General features: G+C 44.3%; 3 protein-coding genes across 4 annotated transcripts in view; 1 reads left to right on the top strand and 2 right to left on the bottom strand.

Annotated features, from left to right (window-relative positions):
• LOC115408633 (rho-related GTP-binding protein RhoA-D) overlaps window positions 1-25,075 on the bottom strand; it is a 644,285-nt gene that overhangs the window by 103,605 nt on the left and 515,605 nt on the right. The gene's annotated exons all lie outside the window — the stretch shown is intronic.
• LOC115408620 (mitochondrial glutamate carrier 1-like) lies at window positions 3,611-6,315 on the top strand. Its single transcript, XM_030119467.1, has 9 exons — window positions 3,611-3,708; window positions 3,998-4,123; window positions 4,391-4,446; window positions 4,783-4,873; window positions 4,952-5,070; window positions 5,159-5,354; window positions 5,435-5,592; window positions 5,673-5,748; window positions 5,858-6,315. Exons 1-9 carry the CDS (start codon window positions 3,686-3,688, stop codon window positions 6,015-6,017), a joined length of 1,005 nt encoding a protein of 334 aa, XP_029975327.1. The 5' UTR covers window positions 3,611-3,685; the 3' UTR covers window positions 6,018-6,315.
• LOC115408628 (CD9 antigen-like) lies at window positions 9,243-19,372 on the bottom strand. Of its 2 annotated transcripts, none has more exons than XM_030119476.1 (8): window positions 19,157-19,372; window positions 12,865-12,967; window positions 11,131-11,228; window positions 10,966-11,040; window positions 10,780-10,863; window positions 10,497-10,550; window positions 10,317-10,400; window positions 9,243-10,234 (listed from the first exon to the last, which is right to left on the bottom strand). In XM_030119476.1, exons 1-8 carry the CDS (start codon window positions 19,223-19,225, stop codon window positions 10,169-10,171), a joined length of 633 nt encoding a protein of 210 aa, XP_029975336.1. In that variant the 5' UTR covers window positions 19,226-19,372; the 3' UTR covers window positions 9,243-10,168. The 2 variants fall into 2 exon arrangements, with proteins under 2 accessions (XP_029975336.1, XP_029975334.1); XM_030119474.1 differs by having other exon boundaries at window positions 10,494-10,550; window positions 19,157-19,369.

Below are 25,075 nucleotides of genomic sequence, written 5' to 3' on the forward strand. Positions count from 1 at the left end.
AAACCCTGGATGACAGAACAAGATAAACAATTTAACACTCCTAACACGCCGGTGGGCTGTGATCACTTCTCAGTCACCTCTCGCTGCCATATTGACTGGTAAAAAAACAAATTGTTTTTGCAGCTGGCGTGAGAGCGTTCACATGAGCAGCCAGCAGATGGGGAAGCAGATTGCTGCATGACGTCTGTGGAGACGTCGTGTTTTCTGATGTAATTCTTTGGAAAAGACGGGCTGTCGGCATATATTCAATAGAGATACTTTCTCATTGTTGACCAAGAAGTCTGTGTTCCCTCTTGTCTGAGGAAGATCTCGCCATGGCCACTTGTTCTTTGACCAGTGAAGCAGGATGCTCGGTTTTGTTCGCGTGTTCAGACGGCTCCCGTGTTTAATGACGACCGGGCCTGAATTCCCTCATATGAAAAGTCAATAATGCTTTTATCTCTGGGCTAAGGAGCAGAATGTGGTTGGATGCCAGCTGCGACCCAACCGTGATCATTTCCCACCTGTTCCTCTGAGCTTTCACTTCATTACCCCTCCCTAGGGTCCTGGAATTTCATAAAAAATATTTCTGCTCCTGCAAGTTATTCTGTTTGTGGTGCTTCACGGCCTGCAGCTGCCCAGAGAGGAGGCTTCAACTGACTAATCAAGGAGAGAGAGAAACACCTACAGAACAGAGCATCTTCCTGACAAACCAGGACTAAATGTTGGGACTGGGTTTGTCTGCCCTCTTGTGGTCACATGCAGTCACAGTCTTTAAAGGCTCTGCTGTATTTCAGCATAAACTCAGGAACCATGACCTGTTTAACCTCATGTAGAGACCAAATATTTGGTCTCAGTTTGGTCCCTCCTCAAGTTTTCCTCTACTTTGCAATCCACAGGCATTTTTAAAACACTGAATGATTTCTGGACCAGCTAATCTCTTAGTAAGCGATAAGAACTGATGAATTACCTTACATGTGCAACCATGAGCTTGACTTGACATGTTAAGTTGTTATATAAAAAGGCAGCTCTTAGAAATATCGGGACGTCTGAAAGCCAAGAATGTATAGAATCGCTGACTTAAAAAAGAAAGCCCACATATGAGTTGTGTAACTTGTTATTTCTGGATTTCACTGATATTTTTAAGCAGGATTCTTTACGTGCTCTGACGCGTTGAGGCCTGCCAGGCACCCACTCCTGACTGTTTTCGTACAAAATGTTTGAGCTTATATTCTTTGTTTGACCTTTAAAAAAAAAAAAAAGACAAAGAACATTGGAGCTTCATGTACAAGCACACATGTCCACAAAACTCTGTGAACAGATGACACGCGATTTCTGCTTCTAGTTTTTAGTTTACACTACAGTAATTACATGAGAAAGGCCACATTTCAATGTTTGTTCTTATTCATTCATGCAGTTTTGCATCTAATTTCACATTTGCACAGACGATGTTTGCTCGTGTTGAAATGCTCTCTGCACTCCGGCCCTGTTTGTGCCTGAATCATGAAGAATCTTACTCACTTTTATTCATTTCCATTAAAAACTGCAATTTGTTTCTGTCGACATCAACATGTGCTGCACATGCTTGCACTATGAGTGTAGTCAGATGCATCGTGGGAGATATTTGAAGAACCTGCGAAGATGTAAAAACATCCAGCAATGAGACACTTTATCAGTTGTAGTCAGGTTGTAAAGATGTGTGAAAGTCACTTTTCAACTGCGATCCAGTCGAAGCGCTAAAAGTCCTGCAGTCTCTCATATCTTCCCCGCTGCCTCTCTCCATGGTTTGGCAGTAAATTCTTATCACAATGTGAACCAATATCTTTAATAACCTGTTCAAACATGCACGCACATTATCAAGTTCAATCTTATACAAACAGTGTTCCCAAAATACATTTTTATTTACCTTTTATTTAACCAGATAAATTTGTGTTTACAACGGGGGAAATAGCAAAAGGCAGGCTCTTTGCAGGAGAGGAGAAAAGGCCTGAAAAGAAGATTATTATCACACCATCAACCTGAGACTCATAAGAATAACCAGGAATATTAACTGTTAAAGAGATTTGTTCTGTTCCTCTGCCGGAGAGCATAAATGTTACGATTCCTGGAGTCTGTGAGCAAATTAATATTGCAATAAAAATATACTATGCCTGCAACACATGTGAGATTTATTTATTATGAACAACAGTTAAGAAAATAATAAATTTTCAAATACAAGAAACAAATACACATTCAATTTGCAGTCTCCTGCATATTCATCCTTTTTTCTCCTCCCTCGCTGTTTTCTTTCTGCAGCTCCTGTTCCACCTGCTCCCCATTGTATCCTCACTGCCATCAAAAGCATTTGAAATGCAGCATTTAGGAGCTTTTGAACATATTTTTACAACAATACATGATCATAAATTCACTTTAAAGTTTGACCATTTCAGAAAGACTACAAACAAAAGCTCATGTCATGTCTTATAAATAATGATTATTACAAAGCAGAGAGCTGACAGCTGCATCCTCACGTCTACAGGTCAGTTCTTCTCATATAATCACTCTACATTACTTTAGATCTGCAACATGTGCAAGAATGTTATGCAGAGAACAAAGATGTTCAGCAATTTAGAAACACTTGTTACACTTTAATGCCTTTCTAATGACTTTTCTCTTGTTTTGAGTTTTAAGCTCATGCATGTTTTCACAGCTGATATTTCCAGATCACACTTTAGAACGAGAATGTTTTGCTGGAACGTTGTAAAATGTTTTATTTTAAGAAAAGAAATTAGCACGATTTAGTGTTTGCATTGTTTCATTTCAGCTTTTATCCTCTTCATAGTCAACATAACTTGTTATTAGGGCTGGAAGAAACACATCAAAAATCACATTGCTGTAATTCTCTTGGATCCTTTGCTTGGTTTTTTTCTTCAAGGTTGTAATTTTATACACCCCTCACACACTTACACCATGTTATCTACTTCTGTGCTTTTAAAATAACATGTCACTTATTTGTATGATCACAGTGTGGATTAATATTAAAACCTTTTGAACAACATTTTTATTTTCTGTGCATTTACGCTTTAAGTATATCTCCATTTATTTATATATCTTTACCTATATCACTGTATAGTTTATGTTTGACATCTCTGGAATTAATCAAACTGGCAATGCATTTAAATTCAGTGTAGTTGTCAACTCTTTTTTTTCCTTTTTTTATAGTTGTCAAGTCAGTGCTTTTACATTTAATAATTTACAATTTAGTTAATGAAACTCTAGTTCATTGTGCATACAAATCTCTATATTTCTTTTGACTTATGGCTGTCAACAGTAAAAGTATAAAAATAATAAGCCATTATATTCATTTTCAGGATGAGCCCAGTTCAGAAGAATTGTAAGTAATTCCAGTGTTGTGATTGTTAAATTATATCCTCATTATAAATTAACATCAGACTGTGAGTCCTGGAGCTCGTAGCCCCGTGCTGGCACTCCCTCCTTCATACATGTGTGATGACTGACACGGACTATTTCTCGTCTGTGAGTTCAGTGGGTGGGGAGTGATCTGGAATTCATCCCCGGATCCGCAGGGCTGGGCTTTCTTCTAAATATATATATAACCCGGAGCTTCTCTGTACTCTTGCCTTGCTCAGTGTCTCTCGGGGACTCTCGACCTGCTCTCCCTCTGCGGCCTCACCTACAACTAACCAACCGAAAACAAGCGGGAACCATGGCCCAGCAACAGCAAATTAGGTATGAGCCCAAAAACATGCTGGATGAGAGCATGTCATTGATTTATTCCCTTGATTTTGATAATTTATTTATGCCAAATACATACAGGTTGTCAGCTGGGTGTGTTTGTTAGATTCATTCTGTCAACAAGTAATTTCTGGATGACTAGATCCCCAGAGGAATTCACTGTAAACCTGTTAATGTCTGATTTACAGTCACCAAGCGGCTGTGCGTTGCAGAGTGTGTTTCTACCCTGGAGTTTTGCAAGAACATGTTTTGACATTTTCACCTTTCACCTTTTCTCGTGGAGCCTCCCAGCTAAACTGATCAATGGAGGTATTGCAGGCATGGTGGGAGTCACCTGCGTGTTCCCGATCGACCTGGCCAAGACCCGGCTGCAGAACCAGCGCAGCGGCCAGCAGCTCTACCGGAACATGTAAGAGTCTCAGCTGCTGGAGGAAGAAGAGCGCTGATTTGACGCTGCCTCCAGTTTCCAGACGTCCTGTGAAAAGGCAGCTTCTTTGTACAAACTGTTTACATTAATGTATCTGTCATAGCCTTTTATGGACATCTTGATAGTAAACGATCCATGAAATGAACCAAGTTCATCTGTTATATAAGCAGTTCGTCCATCGTTTAGCGTAACTGAGAGTAATTTGGCGTCCCTCTCTCATCTGTCTCTCGTTTCTTTCTCTCCTTTCAGGATGGATTGCCTGATCAAGACGGTGAAATCTGAAGGCTACTTTGGCATGTACAGAGGTAAGACTCCGCAGGTTGTCTATTCACACTTTCATAAGTTGTTGCTGGATAAACACAGTGCATATTTAGCCTGCTTTGGCAGAGCTGGCAACTCTCAACTTGGCAGCGGCGATAAAGCGCTGATGTCTGTGATGAGTGATTTCTGACTGACCGGCCAAAGCAATTAATTCATGACACTGAAATTTCACGGCTCGCGCTCATTTTACAGATTATGTATTTGATTAGTAGCCTCAGTGATCCAAGAAACAGTTATCAGGTTCAAACATCTTTTGCAGCATGCTGTTGGTTTTTTCAGTTACTTTCAATATTCAGTGTTTCACTTGCTCGCTCTCGCAGGTGCTGCAGTGAATCTCACCCTGGTGACCCCAGAGAAAGCCATCAAACTGGCTGCCAATGACTTCTTTCGCCACCAGCTGAGCAAAGACGGGTCAGTACCACGAGACAGACACGACAAAACCCCACGATCAAAACATTCGACGACTTGAATTTCTTTCTGTGTCCTCAGAGGAAAGTTGACAGTCTTCAAGGAGATGCTGGCAGGATGCTGCGCCGGGATGTGCCAAGTCATAGTGACCACGCCCATGGAGATGCTCAAGATCCAGCTCCAGGATGCCGGCAGGCTGGGTAAGACACGGCTGAAGGCCGGACCGGCAGCTGCCCTGTTGGATGCTTCCGTCCCAGTAAAAGACTCTGTGCTTCCTGGATGCTGCAGCCGCTCAGCAGAGGGTGATGCCCAGCGTGGCCACGGCTCTGAAGATGGGAGGGACGACTGCTGTCCTCAGCCGCTCCTACAACGCTAGCCCGGCTCCTCAGGTCATGCGAGTGTCCGCCATACAGATCACCAGAGAGCTGCTCAACACCAAAGGAGTCACGGGACTGTACAGGGGCCTCGGGGCCACGTTGATGAGGTGAGATTCTCCTCTGTGAACATCTCTGTTTGATGATCAGAGGATTATCAATGTTTTCTTCGTCTTCTTCTTCTTCTCAGGGACATGCCGTTCTCGGTTGTGTACTTCCCTCTTTTTGCACATCTGCACCAGCTCGGCCAGCATTCGTCCGGAGACCCGTCCGTGCCTTTCTACTGGTCCTTCATGTCCGGCTGCATGGCGGGATGTGTCGCCGCTGTGGCTGTCAGTCCCTGTGACGGTCAGTCCGCTATTTTCCTTAGTCAAATTTCAACGACAATCACAAGTTGTGAGTAACTGTGTTTTGTGTTTGTTGTCCAGTTGTCAAGACAAGGCTACAGTCGCTCAAGAAAGGAGCTAATGAGGAAACGTACAACGGCGTAGTCGACTGTGTCAGGTAATCATATTTAAGTCGTAGATTTTCCTGGGAGAAACCCAAATTTTGCGTTCCCTTTTCCTCATTAGGCAGCACTTCTGCTAACTCCGCTCTCTGTTTTCCATTCCAGGAAAATCCTGAAAAAAGAAGGACCCGGCGCCTTCCTGAAGGGAGCCAGCTGCCGGGCCCTGGTCATTGCCCCGCTCTTTGGCATCGCCCAGGTCGTGTACTTTGTCGGCGTTGGAGAGTTCCTCCTGGGGTACTCGCCCTACAACATTTACTCTGCATAAACTGCCTTTTCAGATTTCACCTTTGCGACTGTATCTCTTATTTACGAGACTGGAGCTCTCCTGTGTATTAGCCTCGGTTCGGTTTATCACTTGAAAAGAGAGTTGATGCTCTCACTGAGGGGCTGGACAGTCCGTCTTTATCTCCGTTTGCCCAGAACAGACTCGACTCTACTCCTGTGGCCGCAAACCTTTAGTTCTGTCTTCATGCATTCAGGCTACAAAACACATCAAAACCATTCAAACCCTCCTGTAACTTCAACCTACATTTTACAAACCATCTCAGAAATCACTACATTTAATGGTGCTGTAAAGAAGAAACCAGGATGCTGAAACTTTACTTGATTAAAATGTCATTTTTTAAAAAGGATACATGCTAAACTGTGTATCTTTTTTTGAATCCACAAGAAGTTTTGTCAGAATCTGCACAAGTAATAAAATACTTCACCTTTCTGTACAACAATTTTCCATTCAGGGATTCTGTGTTGAAAGACTTTAATCTGTCAGGAGTGGTTTTCTGAGCTGTTTGACCGTTTTCATCGTCCCCAAATGACTGTTGCTGAGGTGTTTAGGATGTTTCAACTCTGTACTGTGAATCTCTTCAAAGGCAGCCGGCACGATTATTTAAAATCATGCTTGAATATCTCAAAAGGTTCATGATTTTAGTGGAAGGAGATGCTTGATAGTTGCAAAGTGAAGCGATAATGATGGAAAAGAGCTTCTGGGACCAAGTCTTCTGATAAAAAAAAAAAAAAAAAAAATTCAGAAACCATCCCTCGACCGTCGAGTAGCTCTGCTCACTCGGTCGATCGTGGTCGTTCTGGTTGGTCAGGTTTCTTTCAGAGATGCAGGAGCCCACAAATGGATCATATGTGTTAAAAGCAGGAAAATCAGGCCGCACTCGTAACTCAGCAGTCAAAGCATTTTCACGAGCTTTACTGATGTAAATATGTATGTATGTAATGTTCAGCGAAATGTTCAGCTAAAGTTCAACTGGAATTAAGAACAATTTTAACCACTTGACTTGTCAAAGGAGTTTCATCCATTGAAGTTCAAAGTTATTCATTGTTCATTTCAGACTAAAATGTGTAAATACGGATTTCTAAATGCTGAATAAATTATCTATGAACGCAGAGTGTGTTTTTCCTGTGTGTGGAGTGTGTGCAGATGGAAGAGTCTCAGAATAGACTTCACAAACACTGGATTGGAAAGAAAAAGCAGCCCGATTGCAAGTGTGACACTTTTTTTTTTTTTTTTGTCTGATGCAATCGGGAGATCGCTGCCACACACTCCGTTACACCCTGCACTGGCAGGGAAAGTGCTCATGCTGCAGTGCGGGGGAAACTGTACCCCACGTCGCCCCGGAGCCATCGCCAAATTGCACACATAACTGCCCCTCAGAGACATGTTCAGCTGTCCTTCAGGCTCAAGCGCAGAAAGGTGAACCTCTGACATGAATCGAACGCGACTAAACCTGGAAACCCTCCGAACCACGGGGGATGTGAGGGTTTCTCTCAGGACTCCCGCTGGCTTTCTATTTTTACTGTAGAAATATTAACACAGCTGCATTCACACGATTCCAATTCCACTTTCTTATCCTCGAGTAAGTAACAACATTTTTCAAATGACAGTATTTTTGAATTCCAGGTAAGATTTAAGGCCTGAATTCAGATACTAGAAAGATTTGGACTTGGCGGAATAATTTCTTTTCGAAATCCAATCAGCCTGCAGAACAGGTTAGTGAGGCTGTGAATAGATACCAGATCTCCATTATCAGACTATGGTCCACCTACTAGGATAAAAATACATTATACTGTTTAGTTTGTTGACAAAACCAACATCCTTCCTTTTCCTGAAACCAGTTCAGTCATGCTTCCTGTTATTTGAGACTCTTTGCATAATAACAAGAGACACCAGATACTCTGTAAAACCTTTATTAAACTTCAAACACCTATATTCCTGAGAGACCTGGAATGGTATCGAAAAATTAACACACAATCATCTATGAAATGCTCGACTGTTCAGGTGCGTCGCAGGGTCATCAACACATCAAGCTGAAGGACGCGGCAGGAGAGGGGTTGAAACTCCGCCGAGGCCGTCCGAGAACGAACACCGCCTGCTGGCGTCCCGAGGCCACGAGGACGTCTGAGCCGCGTCTTCGTTTCTGTCACATCACAATGAACCGGAACCAAAAGAAACAAAAAAAAAACAGCACTTCTGTCCCTCGTAGCCAGATCCCTTGACTTCTATGCTATGATGATTGTTTTGAGTCCAAAAAAAAAAAAGAGAGAGAAAAGATTTTCTCAGTACCAGAGATGTTTGGAAAGTGTTGGCTGGGAAATGACTTTAGCTAACACCACGTCAGCTCTTCTGGCGGAGGAGACACAGTCGAGTGTGACAGTTTAAAAAAAAAAAAAAAAAAACAGAACAAAACACCAACACAGTAACATTGAGTCGAGCCACATATGTGCTACCCGTCAAATGTGAGTGAAATGTAACTGCAGTCCAACTCTACCAACATATGTACAGTCCTGCTCGACAGTCTGCAGCCCGACAAATCGCTTGTTTAAAGCACAGAAAGGCACATTGAGAAGCTGTTTCCGGTGACGTGTGGAGTCGCTACAACAACGTACAACTACTGCAGGTTCCCGTCTACACACAGCATGTTAAATAGCAACTATCACATCAGACACAAAGAATGTGCAACTACAAAAAAAAAACAAAAAACATTTACAAACTGGATTCATGTGACTTGTAAATAAACTCTTGAAAATTTACAGCTGATTTCAATTTGGATAAATTTGAGTTTCCCAGATTTTGGTGCGTCTGTCCAGCTCTCCGGAGGGTGAAGGAGTCAGAGGGACACGTTCCAGGCTTTCTGACGGGGCGTGTACATGTAAGGCACAGCCGGTGGGGAGGAGATGGAAGCAGGGGAGCCAGAATATGTTTAGCCTGTAAACACAGCCACATGATACCGAACCGGAGGAGTCCGCAGCGGCTGAGGCGTACTCTCTTATGTAAGAAACATATTCGTTTAGAAAGAGCCGGAAGTGATGTTGTTGACACTGTGCCAAAACTGACAGGAAACTGTTTCTGAGGCGACGATGAGGAGATGTCAGTGGTAGTGAGGGAGTGGCGGGAACAGATTACTTCAAATTACCAACACTGGCCTGTTTAAGTCCTATCAGCTGCCAGTCATGTACACTTTTCCACATTATTTTCCCAAACTTATACATCAATGGATTTTTAAAAGTACCTTCTGTGCCACTTTGGGTGGCTTTTTCAAGTATTTCCAAAACCAGAAAAAAACACCAGCACATTGAATTAAAGATGATTGTGAAAAACGAAAGGTGCAAAACACTGATGAACCAGTTGAACATTTTGGGAAACGGATCTCAGCTGATCTGATTGGTTTGCCGAATGTTTTTGTGCAGCACTGCTCGAGAAATCAAGCACGCAGATTTCCCAAAATATGGAACTGGTTCATTACTGGAGCGGCTTCTCTTCTCTTCGTTACTGATCACTACCTGTGTGTTCTGAGTGCATGCTTCCAGCGCGTTAGAGACATGCTCCAGTTATCCCCTCGCTCGGCACCCTGACCGTGACCCGCCCAGTCCGGACTCCCACTGAGAAGCCAGAAAGCCTTTTTTGAGGTTGTGGTCTCATGTAACACAACATACCTGTGTTTGGATGGCTGTGAGTGTGTGTGTGTGTGTGTGTGTGTGTGTGTGTGTGGCCGAGCAAAGTCAGCTGTTTTCACATCAGATCGCCCCCTCCGGCTTCAGTTTCCCACAGCCGAGGGGTCAGTGTCAAGGCTGTGTGAAGAAGGACTGACACCACTGTGTCAGTGTGCGGGTTCAGATTTTGGAGCGATGGGCCAAATGGCCGCAAAGGAAACGACCCGCAAACTGAACCGTTCCCGTCAGGTATGTGAAAAATTTAACTTCATGCTACTCAGCGTGCAAAAGGGAGCAAAAATAGAAAGAAAGTCTTGGAAACTGCCAGGGGAAAAGCTCTGAGGTGTGTTTTTTTTTTTTTCCTGGGGGCCCAGGCTGGCTAACGAGTGAGGATGGACATCTGAGCCAAAGCGCTGGACGGTCTTATCGGGCTTGACACAGAAAGGGTGAGGGGGGGAAAAGGTCAAAGCGTCGGCCTCAGATGACCTCCCTGCTGTTCCGAATGGCGCAGCAGAGCACCATGCTGAAGATCATCCCGATGATCTGAAACCAAAAAAAAATCAGAGCGTTTCACAGCCGTAAATGTGGCGAACCCGTCTCCGCCGCCGCTCTCCACCCGACTCACCATGACCCCGGCGATGCCGATGCCCACGCACCCGATGATGAAGAGCTTGTTGTTGAAGAAGTCTTTGATGCCCGATTCGCAGTCCTGCGGACAAACGGATAGAAGCAGCGCTGGTCGGTTCACGTTGGTTCAAGCATTAAAAAGTCTGGTTTAATGTCCGCTGGAGACTGATCTCACCACGACTCTTGATTCAGCATCGGGGCACGGGCTCTTCACGGTCCCACAGCAGTTCAGCTGAGAGGACAAGAAAATATTACAACTGTGATATATACATATATATATATATATATTATTATATATATATAATATATATATATATATATATATATAGTATGTATATGTGTATATATATACACATACTGGAAGACCCTTTTCAATTTATTGGCATAACTGACAAAACTTCTCAATGAAATTCCAATTTTGCATCAACACGCTCCTGAATGTATTTTTTATATTCACGTACTACTTTCTGGTACGAGGTGATCAGCGTGCCGTTGTTATTCTCATCGTAGGTTTTTGCGTAGAAGTTCTGGACATCTTCAACTATCTGCATGAGAGAGGAGGAATAACGATTCAATGCAGCATTGAAGAATCATTAATTCTAGTCAAGTTCTCAGAAATAAGAAGAAGAAGAAGAAAAAAAAAGCACCTTGTCTTTGTTTAGGAATCCAAACACTCCAGCTGCCACCTCAGATCCAAAGATGATCAGCAGACAGGCGAAAAACTGAGAAACAGAAAATCCCAGAGGACATTAAGCGCTGTAGAAGTGAGATGAATGTGTATTTGAGTGTTATTTATTGAACTTCATACTCACTGAACCCAGGAGGCACTGAGACTCCCTAACAGCCCCGCAGCAGCCGAAGAAACCAACCAGCATCACCAGACTGCCGGCACCGATCAGTATGTACACGCCTGGAGGAAGAAGAAAGAACAGCAAGATGAGAGAAGCAACGCTTTGATTTATCGGATTTATTTTAAGTAATATAGTTGAAATATAATCTTCCCAGAGTGAGTGATTCTAATGACCCAGGAGTCTTTTCAGCTCCCTCATTTCACCAAAAGGGGGCAGCATAGATCAAGATGTGCATTTGACTGTCTGGAGAGATCATTTCCAAACTGTTTTCATGTTTTTTCTGGGTGTTTTTACGTTTTATTCCTAACAGTTCGAGCCTTCTGACAGCGTCCTCATGTGAACATCTGCGTCGGCAGAAGTCTGATTCACCGCTGAGCTCTTCAGTGGGACACTCTGAGGCCCTTCGACGCTCTGATCTCCCATTTAGCAGCTCATTAGGAAAACACACATCACAGGTGGATCTTCGGGGAGGAGCGCGGCAGGCCGGTTGCCACAGTGCACTCTGGGACAGATGGGATCGGTTGCGAGGCAACGGCTCCACGGAGGGCGAGGAACAGGGCGTGCAGATGGGAGACGCTTCGTAGGATCCCTCTGTGTGACACAACGATTACTCAGACAGGCGGGTTTTGTTTTGCTGGCGGTTTGGTTGACACCTCAGGGTCGTCGGGCGAATTTTATTGCTGTATTCCAAGTTTTTGCCAACTGGTGCTGAAGCTTCTGCACTTGCGTGTGCATTTCCTCTTTCTACTCTCAGAAGCACAGGGAAAGTAGACGTCTTGCTTCATGGGAACGCGACATAGCAACCGCTGAGCACTCTCACTGTCAAGGCCATGTGCGGCGCCGCAGTCCCAGAGGGCCTGACAGAAGCCACCCGCCATCTCGGGCCCTAATAGGCTGATTCAGAGAGAAGCACCGGAAACCTTTAAGGGTTATGATGCTTTTGACCAAATGAGGAATCGAACCAGGGTCCTCCATACTCTGATTTCTCAAACAGTGAGTGTCATCCATCCTTTCCTGTCCTCCTCCAGCAGCATCCTGTCACATTAGGACAAAACCTGAATCTTTGTCATGAAATCCCGTCTATTTTCCCTTTTCTTTCTTGACAGTCGTCTCTTGCGGGTTTGAAACTCTGCCTCTCCTCTGTTCTTTCTGCTCCCTCCCCTCGGGGGAGGGTGAGAGACCGAAAGGTGGAGCGCAGCTCTGTGGTTTCCCCTCATGTATTCACTTTTTTACACGCAGTGAACGCTTCCTGTTATTCACTCTCATCTGAGGCATGAAAGTTTAATAATCCCAAAAAAACATGAGATCATATCAGCTCCAACAATGACAATTTCAAGAAGCAAAAAAAAAAGAAAAAAGAAAAGAAAGAAGAGGAAAATATGCAGTCAAGTTGTATTTTGTTCAGAACCTTTAGTTTTAATTAGACATGAAAACAACAGACCGCCTCTTTAGCAAGTTGTAGTGGTTTTTCCATCACATTATGTTCGGAAAAGAAAAAAAGAGAAAAAAAAAAAAAAACCAAGCAGTGTTTTATGAGTGAAAAAACACAACGTGGTGACTTCAACCCCGTTCCAGCCTGAGGTGAACGGTCTAACACGTGTGCTGAATCGGGTCCACGTGTGGAACCAGCTCCACTGCGACGTTACAGGCGTGTGTCGACCTCAGATGTGAACCCAGGTGTGTTTCAGGACTCACCGATGAAGAAAGTGTCTGGGGCCTTTTCGCCGCTGAGCAGAGACACGGTTTCCGGGTCAAAACGCAGCCACAGGCCCACGGCCAGAACGAAGGATCCCATCAGCTGAAAGCAGAAAAAAAAGGCACGACGATGTACAAATGCAGCATTTTTAGGAGGTAAACTGCAGAGAAGAAACAGGAAAACTCATCGCCTGTCATGCTCATGTGTTCATTTGCAGCCAACACTCCTACATAGCAACTAAATCCTGATTTCCCTTCCCTCAGGTCAAAAAGACTAACAATAATAACCATTAAATTGTCTAAAAATGTGGGATCTACGATTTTCTGTTGCGCATTTCGCAACGAAACATGTTTCTCATACAGTTTCTGTCCCGGCTCTTCAGATGACATCAGTGTGGGAAATTGGTTTCAGTGTTCATGCAATGCTGTTTTCATCTGACACGCAACAGTGGAAGCTTGTTTTTTTTTTTTTTTTCTTCAAGCCTTCAGGGGTCGTTTGTGTTCTTTCGCTCCTCATAAATGCAATTTTCCATTCAATTCCACCAAGGCCTGCCACCCTCTCCACTGCCACACAACAAAGTTATAATTTCACAGATTTAAATGGGGGTAAAATACAATATTTCTGCGCCAAAATAATATGTCTGAATATGCAGGATGGGTGGAATCGTGCGAGCTCTGCAGACTAAACTTTTGTCACTGAGAAAAACTGGAGTTATCTTTTCCTTCCAGGCGAGAAGAAAACGACCTGCTCGGCTGCGGGCAGAAGTATGGCACCTTGAGCTTAACCAGGCTCTCTTGTTTGTTTGGAAATGTGGTAAAACGTTGCTCATATTTTCCTTCATCTAAAAACCTCCATCAGAATACATCCAGCGGGAGGCTAATACTTGAAAGCCCTGGTTTTTCAGGACGACCTGGCGAACACAGAAAACTGTCATTCTCTGAGTGGTCAGGAGACCTCGATGTGAGTGCTGCCACACACACACACACACACACACACACACACACACACACACATAAACACACACACTCCATCTGAGATGTCTAATGGGCAGAGGCAGCGGTGGGAGAGCTCCACTGATAGATCAATACTGAGAGGTTTTAATGATCACTCAGCTCACGGCCCCCCGGGGATAATCCAGGCTGAGAACATTTGAGTTGAGCTTCTAAACAACATGGTGTCTGTGTGTGTGTGTGTGTGTGCGTGTGTGTGCGCACAGAAATGAAATGATTTGTGTCAGTGGACAACATTCAGCGAGTGGCTGTCACATGGTCTCTCTGTGTCCCACATCTAGAGTTGAGGTTGACTCCTGCGTCCTGAAGCTCTGCTCGCTGCTTTTACTTTGAAAAAAAAACAGACACTTTGACCAAATCCAGACAGGAAGAATTTTGCTCCTTCTCAATTCTTGATGTTTCCTTCTTCTGCTCCTGCGATTTCTCTTTTTCACTCTCTATTATTCTATCATGTCATCCCGGCTTTCCACACTCCTCCTCCTCCTCCTGCTCTCCTCGTGCACAGGTTATATTTTATGGAGTTGTTCTGAAGTGAAGCCAGTTGCTCAGTTGTAAAGCACTGGAATGGGACAGGTGCCGGGGAGCCGGCTTCCTCCCAAACCGGGGATTTAGTGTCATGTCTGGTGATGTATGGGACAGCTGAGCTCCTGGGGGCTTCGGGATTAACTGCCTGGAGGTGATAGAGCACGGTGGAGTGAATGCAGTCGATCTGCAGACGCGCGGAGCGAGGCTGGATTATCGGCAGAGAGGATCTGTTTCGCGGTGGCGTTGGTCAGCACACTGATGGTGCGGCGGCGTAGGTGGGGTGAAGCCTCCGAGTTTTCCAGCTCTGGAGACACGGAGGCAACTGTGGCTTGAGGAGCAGGTGGTCGGTTTGCACTTGGAGAAACCTCTTTACCGTTATGGCGGCGTTTAAAAGCCTTTTTAAAAACCAGGATGTGAAAGCGCTGCAGTCGGTAGCGGACATGCTAAGTACATTCCCAACGCCGGCACTCCAGAGCCTCGCCTTCCCAGAGGTCCCATTAACACTCTCTCTGCTTTCATAACCCCTCTCCCCATCACTTTACCCCCCCCCCCCCCGACCCACCAATCCCTCCGAAACCCCCCCACCCCCTGACTGATCCCCGTGTCCCCCCCCCCCCACCCCGCCTTTAACCCCACCTCATCTCAGCCTCTCCCGCCCAAAAGACAAAGGCCCACTGTCTCCTTGCGACGATACGCTTTCGAGCACAATAGGAGTGAAATACACAGACACACAATGGAGGAGAGAATGGACGAGGGAAGGGAGAGAGGAGAGAGTAATGAGAGAGCCCGTCAGGTCCCGTTCAGAGAGAATAAAACACGAAGAGAACGCTTCACGCCGGCTTTGTCCCAACGTCCCCGTGGAAATCTGGATATTCCTTGAAAGAGGTGGAAATCTCTTTATTGAGGTTCTTTAACGGTTTGAGGCCTCCGTTTTTTTAAGAGTACAGTTAAACAGTGTTTTTGCGAGGGGAATTTCCATGAGAGCGAGCGGCTGAGCTGTGGTCTTTAGCCAGAGACCGTCTGTGGCGATAGCTGCTGTCAAGGTTGGAAATAAAAAATAAAAAACACCACCCATGCAGCTCCGCTGTAAATTAGGAGGAATAGTATGAAAGCTAAACCGTTCGGAGGCACTCCTTAAAATGCAGGAGTAATTTGTGAGCGATTGAGGCCGGTTAAAAACAGTCTTCTGTCTGGGACGTGTTTGGAAAAAAACAGACGCAGGCACACATTAAACGTGACGAGCAGCGGGAAAGTGTAAATAGGAGTGGGATAATGATGGGTGGAGTAAATCCCATTGTGCTCGGCGACAGACTGGGGCAGTCGGAGCGCAGCAGCAGCACCTCCGGGGTTACGTGTCCCTTTCACGGCTGGATGTGACAAAACTACGGAGAAGCAGTTCAAAAATCTGTGTGAATGAGTGCAGTTATCTGGAAAGAATTAGAGGAATTTTGCTGCACCGAACCCTGCAGTCTATGAATTTAGCAAGGCAGTTTAATACACAGCGTGTCACATTTAGCTTTGTGGAGCTCATATCAGGACAATATATATTCTGCTAAAAGTATAATGTATTTTACATCAAAACATAGAAGGAGGAAAATATTTTGTTTTCACCAACTCAGCGTTATAAATCTGAAATGACATTTTACAGTTTCTGTGCTGACCGGAGGTGTAGAGATCCTGATCTGTGGCAGATACACTAAATGAGGACGTACTTTTGACATTTAAAGATGAGTTTTATTTGTCACTAAATAAATGGGATGTTGTATTTCTTGATGATTACTATTCGAAGGGTTGATTATCTACAGGCTGAAGAAGGGGAGAATGGTAGAATCACTGTATTCTATAAACAACACATTAGAATTTGATTTGTTTTTGGCATTAACAAAAAAGTACATGGTTGAGAGTCGCCGGTAAAAACAAGCCACTCGTCGGCCACACAAATGTCTGAGAACCCTCCAGTGTTCATGTTTATATCGTATTGTTTTCTGTGTATGAGTGTGTCGTTTCATTACAAAAACAAACAACGGTCCTACAGGCGAACTTCACCATATCAAGACGGTGCAGCTTCACTTGAAATGCCGTTGCGTAAACTGGGTCTCAGTTGCCTGTTGGTGTGAATTTGAAGTGTGTGTGTGTGTGTGTGTGTGTGTGTGTGTGTGTGTGTGTGTGTGTGTGTGTGTGTGTGTGTGTGTGTGTGTGTGTGTTCTGCCTTCACCAGCGCTCAGCTGAGCTCAGCTCCAGTGCCCTCAATTAGATGATGTGATATATAGGAAAAAAAAACCTTTGTAATTATTTAAGAGAAAGAAAAAGTTTTCTCATAATCAAGAGGAACAATAAAACATTTCTTTGTCAGTTTCAAAGAGAACGTGAATGATGAATGGATCACGAGCAGCTACTCCGCCGAATACGTTGAGGCTTAATGATGATTGCTGCCATGTTCACTCAGACCTCAAGCTCATGAAGAAGAGGTGTGGTCATTGATTGAACACTAATACTCTTTAAAAATGAACGAGACCATTACTTTGCTTCCGCGTGTCGATAGTTATCAGGCGAGTGTCCGAACTACAATCTGACATAATGCAGGAACACACAGGAAGCAAGAGTCTGAGAAAGAGTCCATGAGCTCATCTGAGCATGTGGGTGAAACCAGACCACCTCTAAATGAGTTCTTATCATCGAATTATGTTTACAATTGAATCAGAGGGAGACAAAGATCTCCACGTCCCTTGTTTTTGACTACAAGGAACCAACATGCATGGGAAAGTCGCACCTTTTCTGCACGCCAGGCATGTTTGTCCTGCGCTGTTTACCTTACACCAGATTAATATTTGACTAAACAGTTCAGCGGACCACAGCTCACAAACAAAGGCCAGTCAAAGTGGCATCGTGTTGAAGTTCTGCAGTGGTTTCACAAACAAATAATGATAAATATACAGTCATTCACTGCACCATGGCACAGTTTTCAGCATTGTGGCCGAGCACTACACACACGACTGGTTTGAAGTGAAGCAGTCGAAATGTGCTTCCACTGCAGGCTTTCATTTTAATTTGAAGGTGTAATGTAAAAATGACAGTATAGAAATTAAAACCCATCTTATCAGCCTTCTTAATGGTATAAAAAGAATTTAGTCTGTTTAGATCCAAATGTGTATCTGTGTCTATATAGGAGTTAGAATGACATTTTTAGCTCTGCCAGAATTTTACACACAGTCAAAGAGGCTTACAGCAGGCACAGAACAGAGTGACTGCAGAGGGAGTGGTTTACAGCACGCATGTCACTTCTCATCAGCTTAAATCGATGTAATTTTCATGTTAAAAATCTGTGTCACTGAACAACGTTCGGGCCTTCCATGCTGTGTCTTCTCTAATGTCAAAGAGTTCAAATAAACCATACCAGCCCTTCCTTTACTCACTTTCATCACTCATTGTGAGGCTGCAGCCCAGACAGGAAATAGGATGTTGTAGTCATGAGCAGTGTGTTCATGCTTCAACCGTATCTGATGCAGTGTCACAAATATGAAGCACTTCTTTGCAAAAAGCCTATAAAATCGAAAACTGGTGCATTTTCGCATGATCCAAAGTCACACATCCACAGATTCATCCAGCACCCCAACGATTTTTTTCCCCCCTATCGCTATCTGGGTCAAATTCATGCCAACTGTTCCTCTTTGGCCACGGGAACGCGCCCACACGCACAGAATATCCCTCTCAATCTCCCAGTGACCCTTTTATCACTGTCAGTGTTTGCTCTCTCTCTCTGTTCCTGACGGGTCGCCGTGTGACCCTTCTCACCCTGGCCGTCACCTTTCACATTTTCTGCTGTCTGTCTCTGCATGTGTGCACGCTCTGATGCGCCAGGCGGGGAACGGATCTGAGTGGTCTGTGCTGGGACCGGTGGGACCGGTGGGTCTGCAGGGCTCCGGCAGCGGCTCTGCTCTGCAGCAGCAGACTGGAATTATGCCATTGTCCTGCTGTCACAATGGATCCATTCACAGGGCACCACACACACACACACACACACACACATGAACCCTGAGAAAAAAACTGCAGACAAGTAGGATGCAGCTTTGAAAATTATGCCTATAATGATGCTATATTTTTAATATTTATTTGAAGAAATTGAAGGTAAAGAAAAGAAGATACTTGAAAAGTGTGTGCATGGCACACACACACACACCCACACACCTTTCACATCCACCTGACTGTTTATCTTGAGTGGAGTGACTCTGTGTGACCCCGCACAGGCGCAGATCTCTAAAACACAGAGGATAACCGTGAAGTTCAGCGTTCCCGAACAAAGCAGTGCCAAAGCGCAAAGTTTGTTTTCCATGCTGCGTCTCAATCGCTCTCTCTCTCTCTCTCTCCTCTCTCCTCTCTCTCTCGTCTTTTCATTCAGTCTTCTTTCAAAACACGCTTCCCCGGGAAAAAGGGGGCGGGTTTTTCCCTCTGTGGAAAATCTGATTTGAGCCCGGTGAGCCAAAGCGGAGAAACCTCTGGCTGTCACCCTTTCCGCGCCACGCAGGGTGAAACCCACGCCGGGTGGCCGCGCCGCGAAACTCACAAGCAGTCCTGGAAGAAGATAAGAGCGGAAACTGTACCACCGCCGCCGAAACATCACGTGGCAGTAAAAACCCAGCTGTGCGCGCGCCACCCGCCGCTGCACTTGCTCCCCGGTTATTTATTTTTTTTTTTACGCACAAGTTGTCCCTCGTCTTCACCACCATCACGTAAAATCTGCCACCAAGCGCGCACTTACCCAGAATATGAAGTTGAACACGAACAAAAGGTATTTCACGCATTTCATCCCTCCCTCCACCTTGCCCATGTCGCCCGGATGTGGTTTGGGTTCGTTGTCTTTTGCAAAGAAATACGCTCAAGACGCGTTTCTGGCAGCGCGCGAGGAGACAATAACGGTTCACCGGACTGCACGGCACTGAAGCATCAGGAGGGTCTCTTCTCTCTCCTCTCTCTCCTCTCTCTCTCTCCTCTCTCCTCTCTCTCTCTCTCTCTCCTCTTCTCTCTCTCTCTCTCTCTCCTCTCTCCTCTACACACACACGCGCGCGCACGCACACACACACAAAACACCACAGGATCCGCTTAGACTCTTTCCAGACCGCCCATTTCAATAATGCAGAGGGTGACAGAAGGGGGGGCCGAGGCTGCTCGATGAGGACTTAATGTTGTTATTGAGGTGTTGTTTTTTTCCCCCCTAACGAGGTCATTATTTGGCTGCGAAAGGAGGGAATACATGCATCTCCGCGTGTCCCCCCCCCTTTTTTTTCTTAATATATCCAACGTCCAACTTCGTAACCTCATGCCACATAATGGGCAAGTACTTTAACAACCCTCTTTGCATGTTGGAAAATACATAAAAACATCTGTGACTGATAGATTTTTTCCATAAAAAGGATCAACTACCTGGTTAGAGATCAGAATTAGAAATCTCCAACATCTCTGGAAAAATTGATGTGCTGTGCAGACTTCAGGTTTCCACATCACGCTGGGACGGTCTCTGCCAGGACTGTCTTCCGAACTCGCTGTGATGTTGAAAGTTTTGTGGTTTTCGCTGCAATAGAGGGCCATCAGTGTGAGTTTTACCAGAATGCAGCATTAGGATCAATTAGGCTGCAACTCAGCCAGTGGGAAGTCATCTAACTCAGGGAGTAGATGGTAAATATATTTCTTTCAATCAATATTTGATATTTGAATTAATTTATGAGGACAAAACATGTTACATCAAGACATCTCCCAACTGTCATTGCTGAACAGCCTTTCCACGTGTTTCACTGGACATTCAAACCAGATGTTTTTGAAGTAGAGAAGGTCTCCTTTGAGAGAAAATTTATTTTTTTTAAAGTTATTCACTTATTAATGACTAATTCCAATAAGATAGACTGAGACATAAATTCAAGGCAGCCTTTGAGGGCATTGGTATTGTTAACTGTGTATCACTGCTGGTTTAAGAGCCAGAAAATGTTACAGTTCCCCCTTTTCTTAGGTGTTCAGTATACTGACTCATATTTATTTGTGATTCCTCTGTTTTCCTTCCATCCTGTAGCAAATTAAGCACCAAGCTTAAATTGTTTGGAGCAATGGAGAGAACAAAGAAATTCCTTGAGCACAGAGGTAAAAATGAGAAATGTTTGCTGTGTGACTGGAGGGCCCGTTTCCAGTATTACTCAGATGGAGCGTTAGTCTGAGTGCAGCCGTAAAAAAAAAAAAAAAAAGAAAGATACAAACTCAATCTTTTGGTAGTAAAATCAGAAGAGAAAGAGTTTTAAACTTGGTGTGTGTACCTCAGAAACTGCAGAATGCAAATATTTTCTGTACAAACCAGGAGGGACAACATCCAAGGAGCGGCTCCTCCTGTGATTGGCCATTAGGCAGAATGTCCTTTTAGAGGAGCGGTGGTCTGCCGGCTCCACCGTGGAGTGAAGACAGACTCAAACAGGAATGACACGGAGAATGAGGAAGTGGAGGGCTGAAACAAACACTCATGAATTATTTACAGCTATTGATGCGACTGATCACCAACATTTAGATCTGTTCTCCACACTTATCTCGTTTCAAACCTGAAGTCTGTGTTCCAAGACTCATTAGGAGGCTCGCCGAGGTCTGAGAGAAAATCTTAAATATTGTTTTGTTTGGCAGCTTCCCAAAGCTGCACTATAAGAGGAACGGCTGATAATACCAGCGGGTCCCGGCTCGGAGGCCTTTTGGTGGCTCGGTTTATTTGTGGGTCCAGGAATGTGTAGAGGAACAATGTGTGCAGCTCACAATGTTGACGGAAGTTAGAAACATGTAGCTAAAGAAGGAAGAGAGATGTTATAGAACAGGCTTGTAGAGGCTGAACTGGAGAACACCGGGGCGTCAGACTCAGCTTTGCTCATGCAGCCCAGTTTCATCTCGAGTGAAATTTAAACTCCAGTTTTTCTTTATTGTACAAAAAGTCCATTTTTTTTATTTATTTATTTTTTTTTTACAAATTTGAACAATTGGTAACAAAAAATGAGTGTAACCTCAACATTATGCAAATTTTAATACAGTGAAATGTCTAAAAAACATCTATAACTCATCGCAGTTGGATTATCCCTGGTCCAGCTCTGGACAGGGTGTCAGTCTGTGTGGAGTTTGCATGATTGCAGTTTGTGTCTGGACATCTCTGCCCTCTGATGGACTGCTGACCTGTCCGTGACGCCCCCTGACCTTTGGCCCCATGTCAGCTGTGGTTGGCTCCGGCCACCTGGAGACCCTAAATATATAAAGTGACGCAGAAGGCAGCCGAACCGGTTCATTATCAAGTAGAAGGTCAAGGAAACTCAGGTTTTCACGCACAGGCTGATTTCCAGTTTGTGTCTGTGGGCAGAATCTCTCACCTTGTTGTCGGCTCAGCCGTCGCCGCAGACCTCACTACTGTAAAACATCTCTAAAATGTAACATTCATGTTTCACTTTGCCTGCGCTCTCTGGGGCGGATGCCATCAGGAGGAGCAGCTGCGAGCTGCCAGTTGTTCCACCCATGTCTGGGTCACGGACTGAACGCTCGTCAGCTTGTCTGAGGTCATTGTGTGTGTCTGTGTGTGTGTGTATGTGTATGTGTGTGTGTGTCCACTGTGACAACTGCGAGCTTTAAATAGACTGGAGTCTCGGATAGTCACAAAGCTATTTTAGCTGATCTTAACTACAGTGATTGTCACTGATCACAGTTCTTCAGACTCAGAGATGCAACAAGGAATCAGTGAGGGACTGAAAGTAAAGGTGACTTTCTAAAGGCAGCACCATACTGACACCTAGCGGCCATCATGTTAAAGGACGAACAGAATAAATGGTTGTGTGGAATAGTCTGTATTCTTCATCATATTATGCTCTGTATTCACGCATATTTAGCCACTCCACATTCATACTTGTGACTTGAGATGATCCCGGCTGACTGGTCAAAGATCAGCAGTCCATCGTAGACAGAAACACCGAGAAACAGTCACACACACACACTCACTTCCAAGCCTGTGGAACATTCAGACTCACAGTTTATATAAAACAGTGTCTAAAACTGTAAAATATGGATGCATTCATGCCTTTTCCCAGCAGACTGAATTCAGCCTCTGCCTTTTCTCTTGTATGCTGGTTTCTTTCGTTCTGTGCACCTTCATAGGTGTCAAATCAAAGAAAAAAAGGCTGTGGTTATCAAACCACACCACCTGTTTGCAGCCTCTGCCAAAGCCAGAGTTTATCTGAGGTCAACCTTCACAACACTTTTGATCAGACTTCTTCTCTGTGTCGAGGTTTCCAGGCAACACACCGAGAGCTCAGCAGCACTGAGCATGACTGTAAAGGAAGGGCTTTATGGGGGAGGGGAGGGGGGTCTGGTTAGGTTGGGGTAAATTTGGGGGGGGGGGGGGGGGGTACAATCCAATTTATAGAAAGAAGAAGGAAAAAAAATGCATTTGGGATTACATTCATACATTTATATTTGTTTGGCAGACGTTTGTATTATGTAGTTATTTATTTGGCCACTAGAGGGAAGCATAAACCCGGTTAGTGGGAGTAGAAAGCACAGAGTGGGAATGCTCTGCCAGACTAAACCGAACTTATCCTTTAAAAATCACACATACGAGATGTCTGTCAATGATGTTCATTTCCTAGCAGCTCCAGATATGAGCTACAGGCTACAGCAGGCCATGTATCCACATCACAGAGCTGAGGGAGATGATCTGCTCCAGTCAGGACGCATGTCTTGGATGTGAAGCATGAACCACTCCTGTTCTGCAGAAAGAGAGATTTCAGTGAAGCCACAGGATCAAACAGGAGTAATCACTAAAGGTTGTTTATGCAGTCACCTAGTGGTGGAAACAGTCACTGAACCGTGGTGATTTTTATCAAAAGAATTTCCTTCTTGTCCCCCTGCATGTCACCCTGATATTCACTGTTCAGATGTACTGATACAATCTCACGCATAACAACAGTAACTGTGAGCGTTTTTGGTTGAGGGTTCAATACATCAATCTATAAATAAAAAGCTTATTTTAGTAGGATGGAGACAATTTGCTCTTTTGTAATCAGCAGATGATCAAACGCAGGTATATATTTCAGTTCAACGCGGAAGGCTGTGAAAGTCACTCGAAACGCTTCACCTTTGACTCATTTTGAAGTACACCTCGGATAATTTCTGTTATTTTAATGTTTCCCGCCTCATTACCTGAATATTTCAGAACACATTCACTGCCAAACACAGATCCTTTTATTCTTCTCCCTTCTTGAACATGTATCAGTTCAGGTGAAACAACTGTTGTGATTTTCTTGTGATAACTTGTTCATGTTTGCGCACCATTATTCATGTGTCTGTCAGATCCTCTGGCGGCCCTCTTGCAGTCGTGCTGAGTTATCGCTTTCCTCTCTTGCCTGTCAGAGATGTGGGTTTTGAAGAATTTAGATGCTGATCAAAGTTTTTGGCATCTGTCTTTTATTTCTGCAGAGAATTTCAGTCAACCTGAACAAAGTAAATATGAGAGGCATCTAAAGAAATGGCTGCTGAACATTTTTTTATATGGAAGAGGGTTTTATCGCTGCAGATCTGAAATGATAAAAGCAGCAGGAGAGTGGTAGTGACTGTGGTAAACATCTTACAATATGAACAGACAGGCAGACCTCATGAACCGATAACACAGGGATCGCTGTGTCTCCTGCCAGGTCCTGGAGGGGCTCAGATGTCCTCAACACAACACATTTATACCGCTTTATCCAGCTCTGTAACTGGGAAACACTCACATTCACACACCTGTGAGCAGTTCCAGGTCACCAAATGACCTCAAATGCATGTCTTTTGGTCTGTGGGTGTCAGAGCTCAGTTGCTAGCTGCGTGTTCCCACACGGTGTGAGAAATTATCTATATTTAGCTCAATGTTAACCTGCCTCACAGGATCATTATCCAATTAAGCCAGAGGACATTACTGAATGGGAATAAAGACGCCATGTTTACATTGAAAGTGTGTCACAGGTGAAACTGTGTGTACAAATCTTTAAAACAATTTCAACCACGGCCAATTTTCTGTCTTTATTTTCACATAACTGTGAGTTATTCTTTCCCAAGATGCTCCATCAGTGTTTACATTCGTTTTCTTCCACTGCAGCGAACATCACCGCCAGCCACTCTTCCTCTGTGTGTATAAGATGCAGGGTTGAGCTGTCGAGCCCGAACGGGATGAACAACATTCCTGGGATCATATAAGGACAGCTACGGAGGCCCTGATGAGTCAGTGTGAGTTGTAGTTATCTAAACATAAACCACTTGGCTGCTCTGCCCCTGTCCTGGAAAACCTCTGAGAATTTAGTGATCTGAAATGCAAAGTGGCACTTTGGGATTATATCTGGCAGTAAAGCATCACTGCAAATATGTTTGTATTCAGTCAGCTCTTTTGAAATTTTTTTTTTCAATGTTTTCACTGTTCATGTTTCACATAGTGAGTTCCAAGATGTCTGCTCTCTAGTAGATGGATTTACCAGACTGGACAGGGAAGAAGAAGGTCAGTAACTTATTAACATCTGAACAGAACATCATGAACATCAGCTGAACCACACTGTGACTCTTATTTTGAATTTTTTTTCTTTACATTTTATCCCTTTAAGGACTCATTCAGTCAGTTAAATGCCATAAAATCTTATTTGCATTCAAGGTTAAG

The sequence above is a fragment of the Salarias fasciatus genome, chromosome 20 (assembly GCF_902148845.1).
Source record: "Salarias fasciatus chromosome 20, fSalaFa1.1, whole genome shotgun sequence".
NCBI lineage: Eukaryota > Metazoa > Chordata > Actinopteri > Blenniiformes > Blenniidae > Salarias > Salarias fasciatus.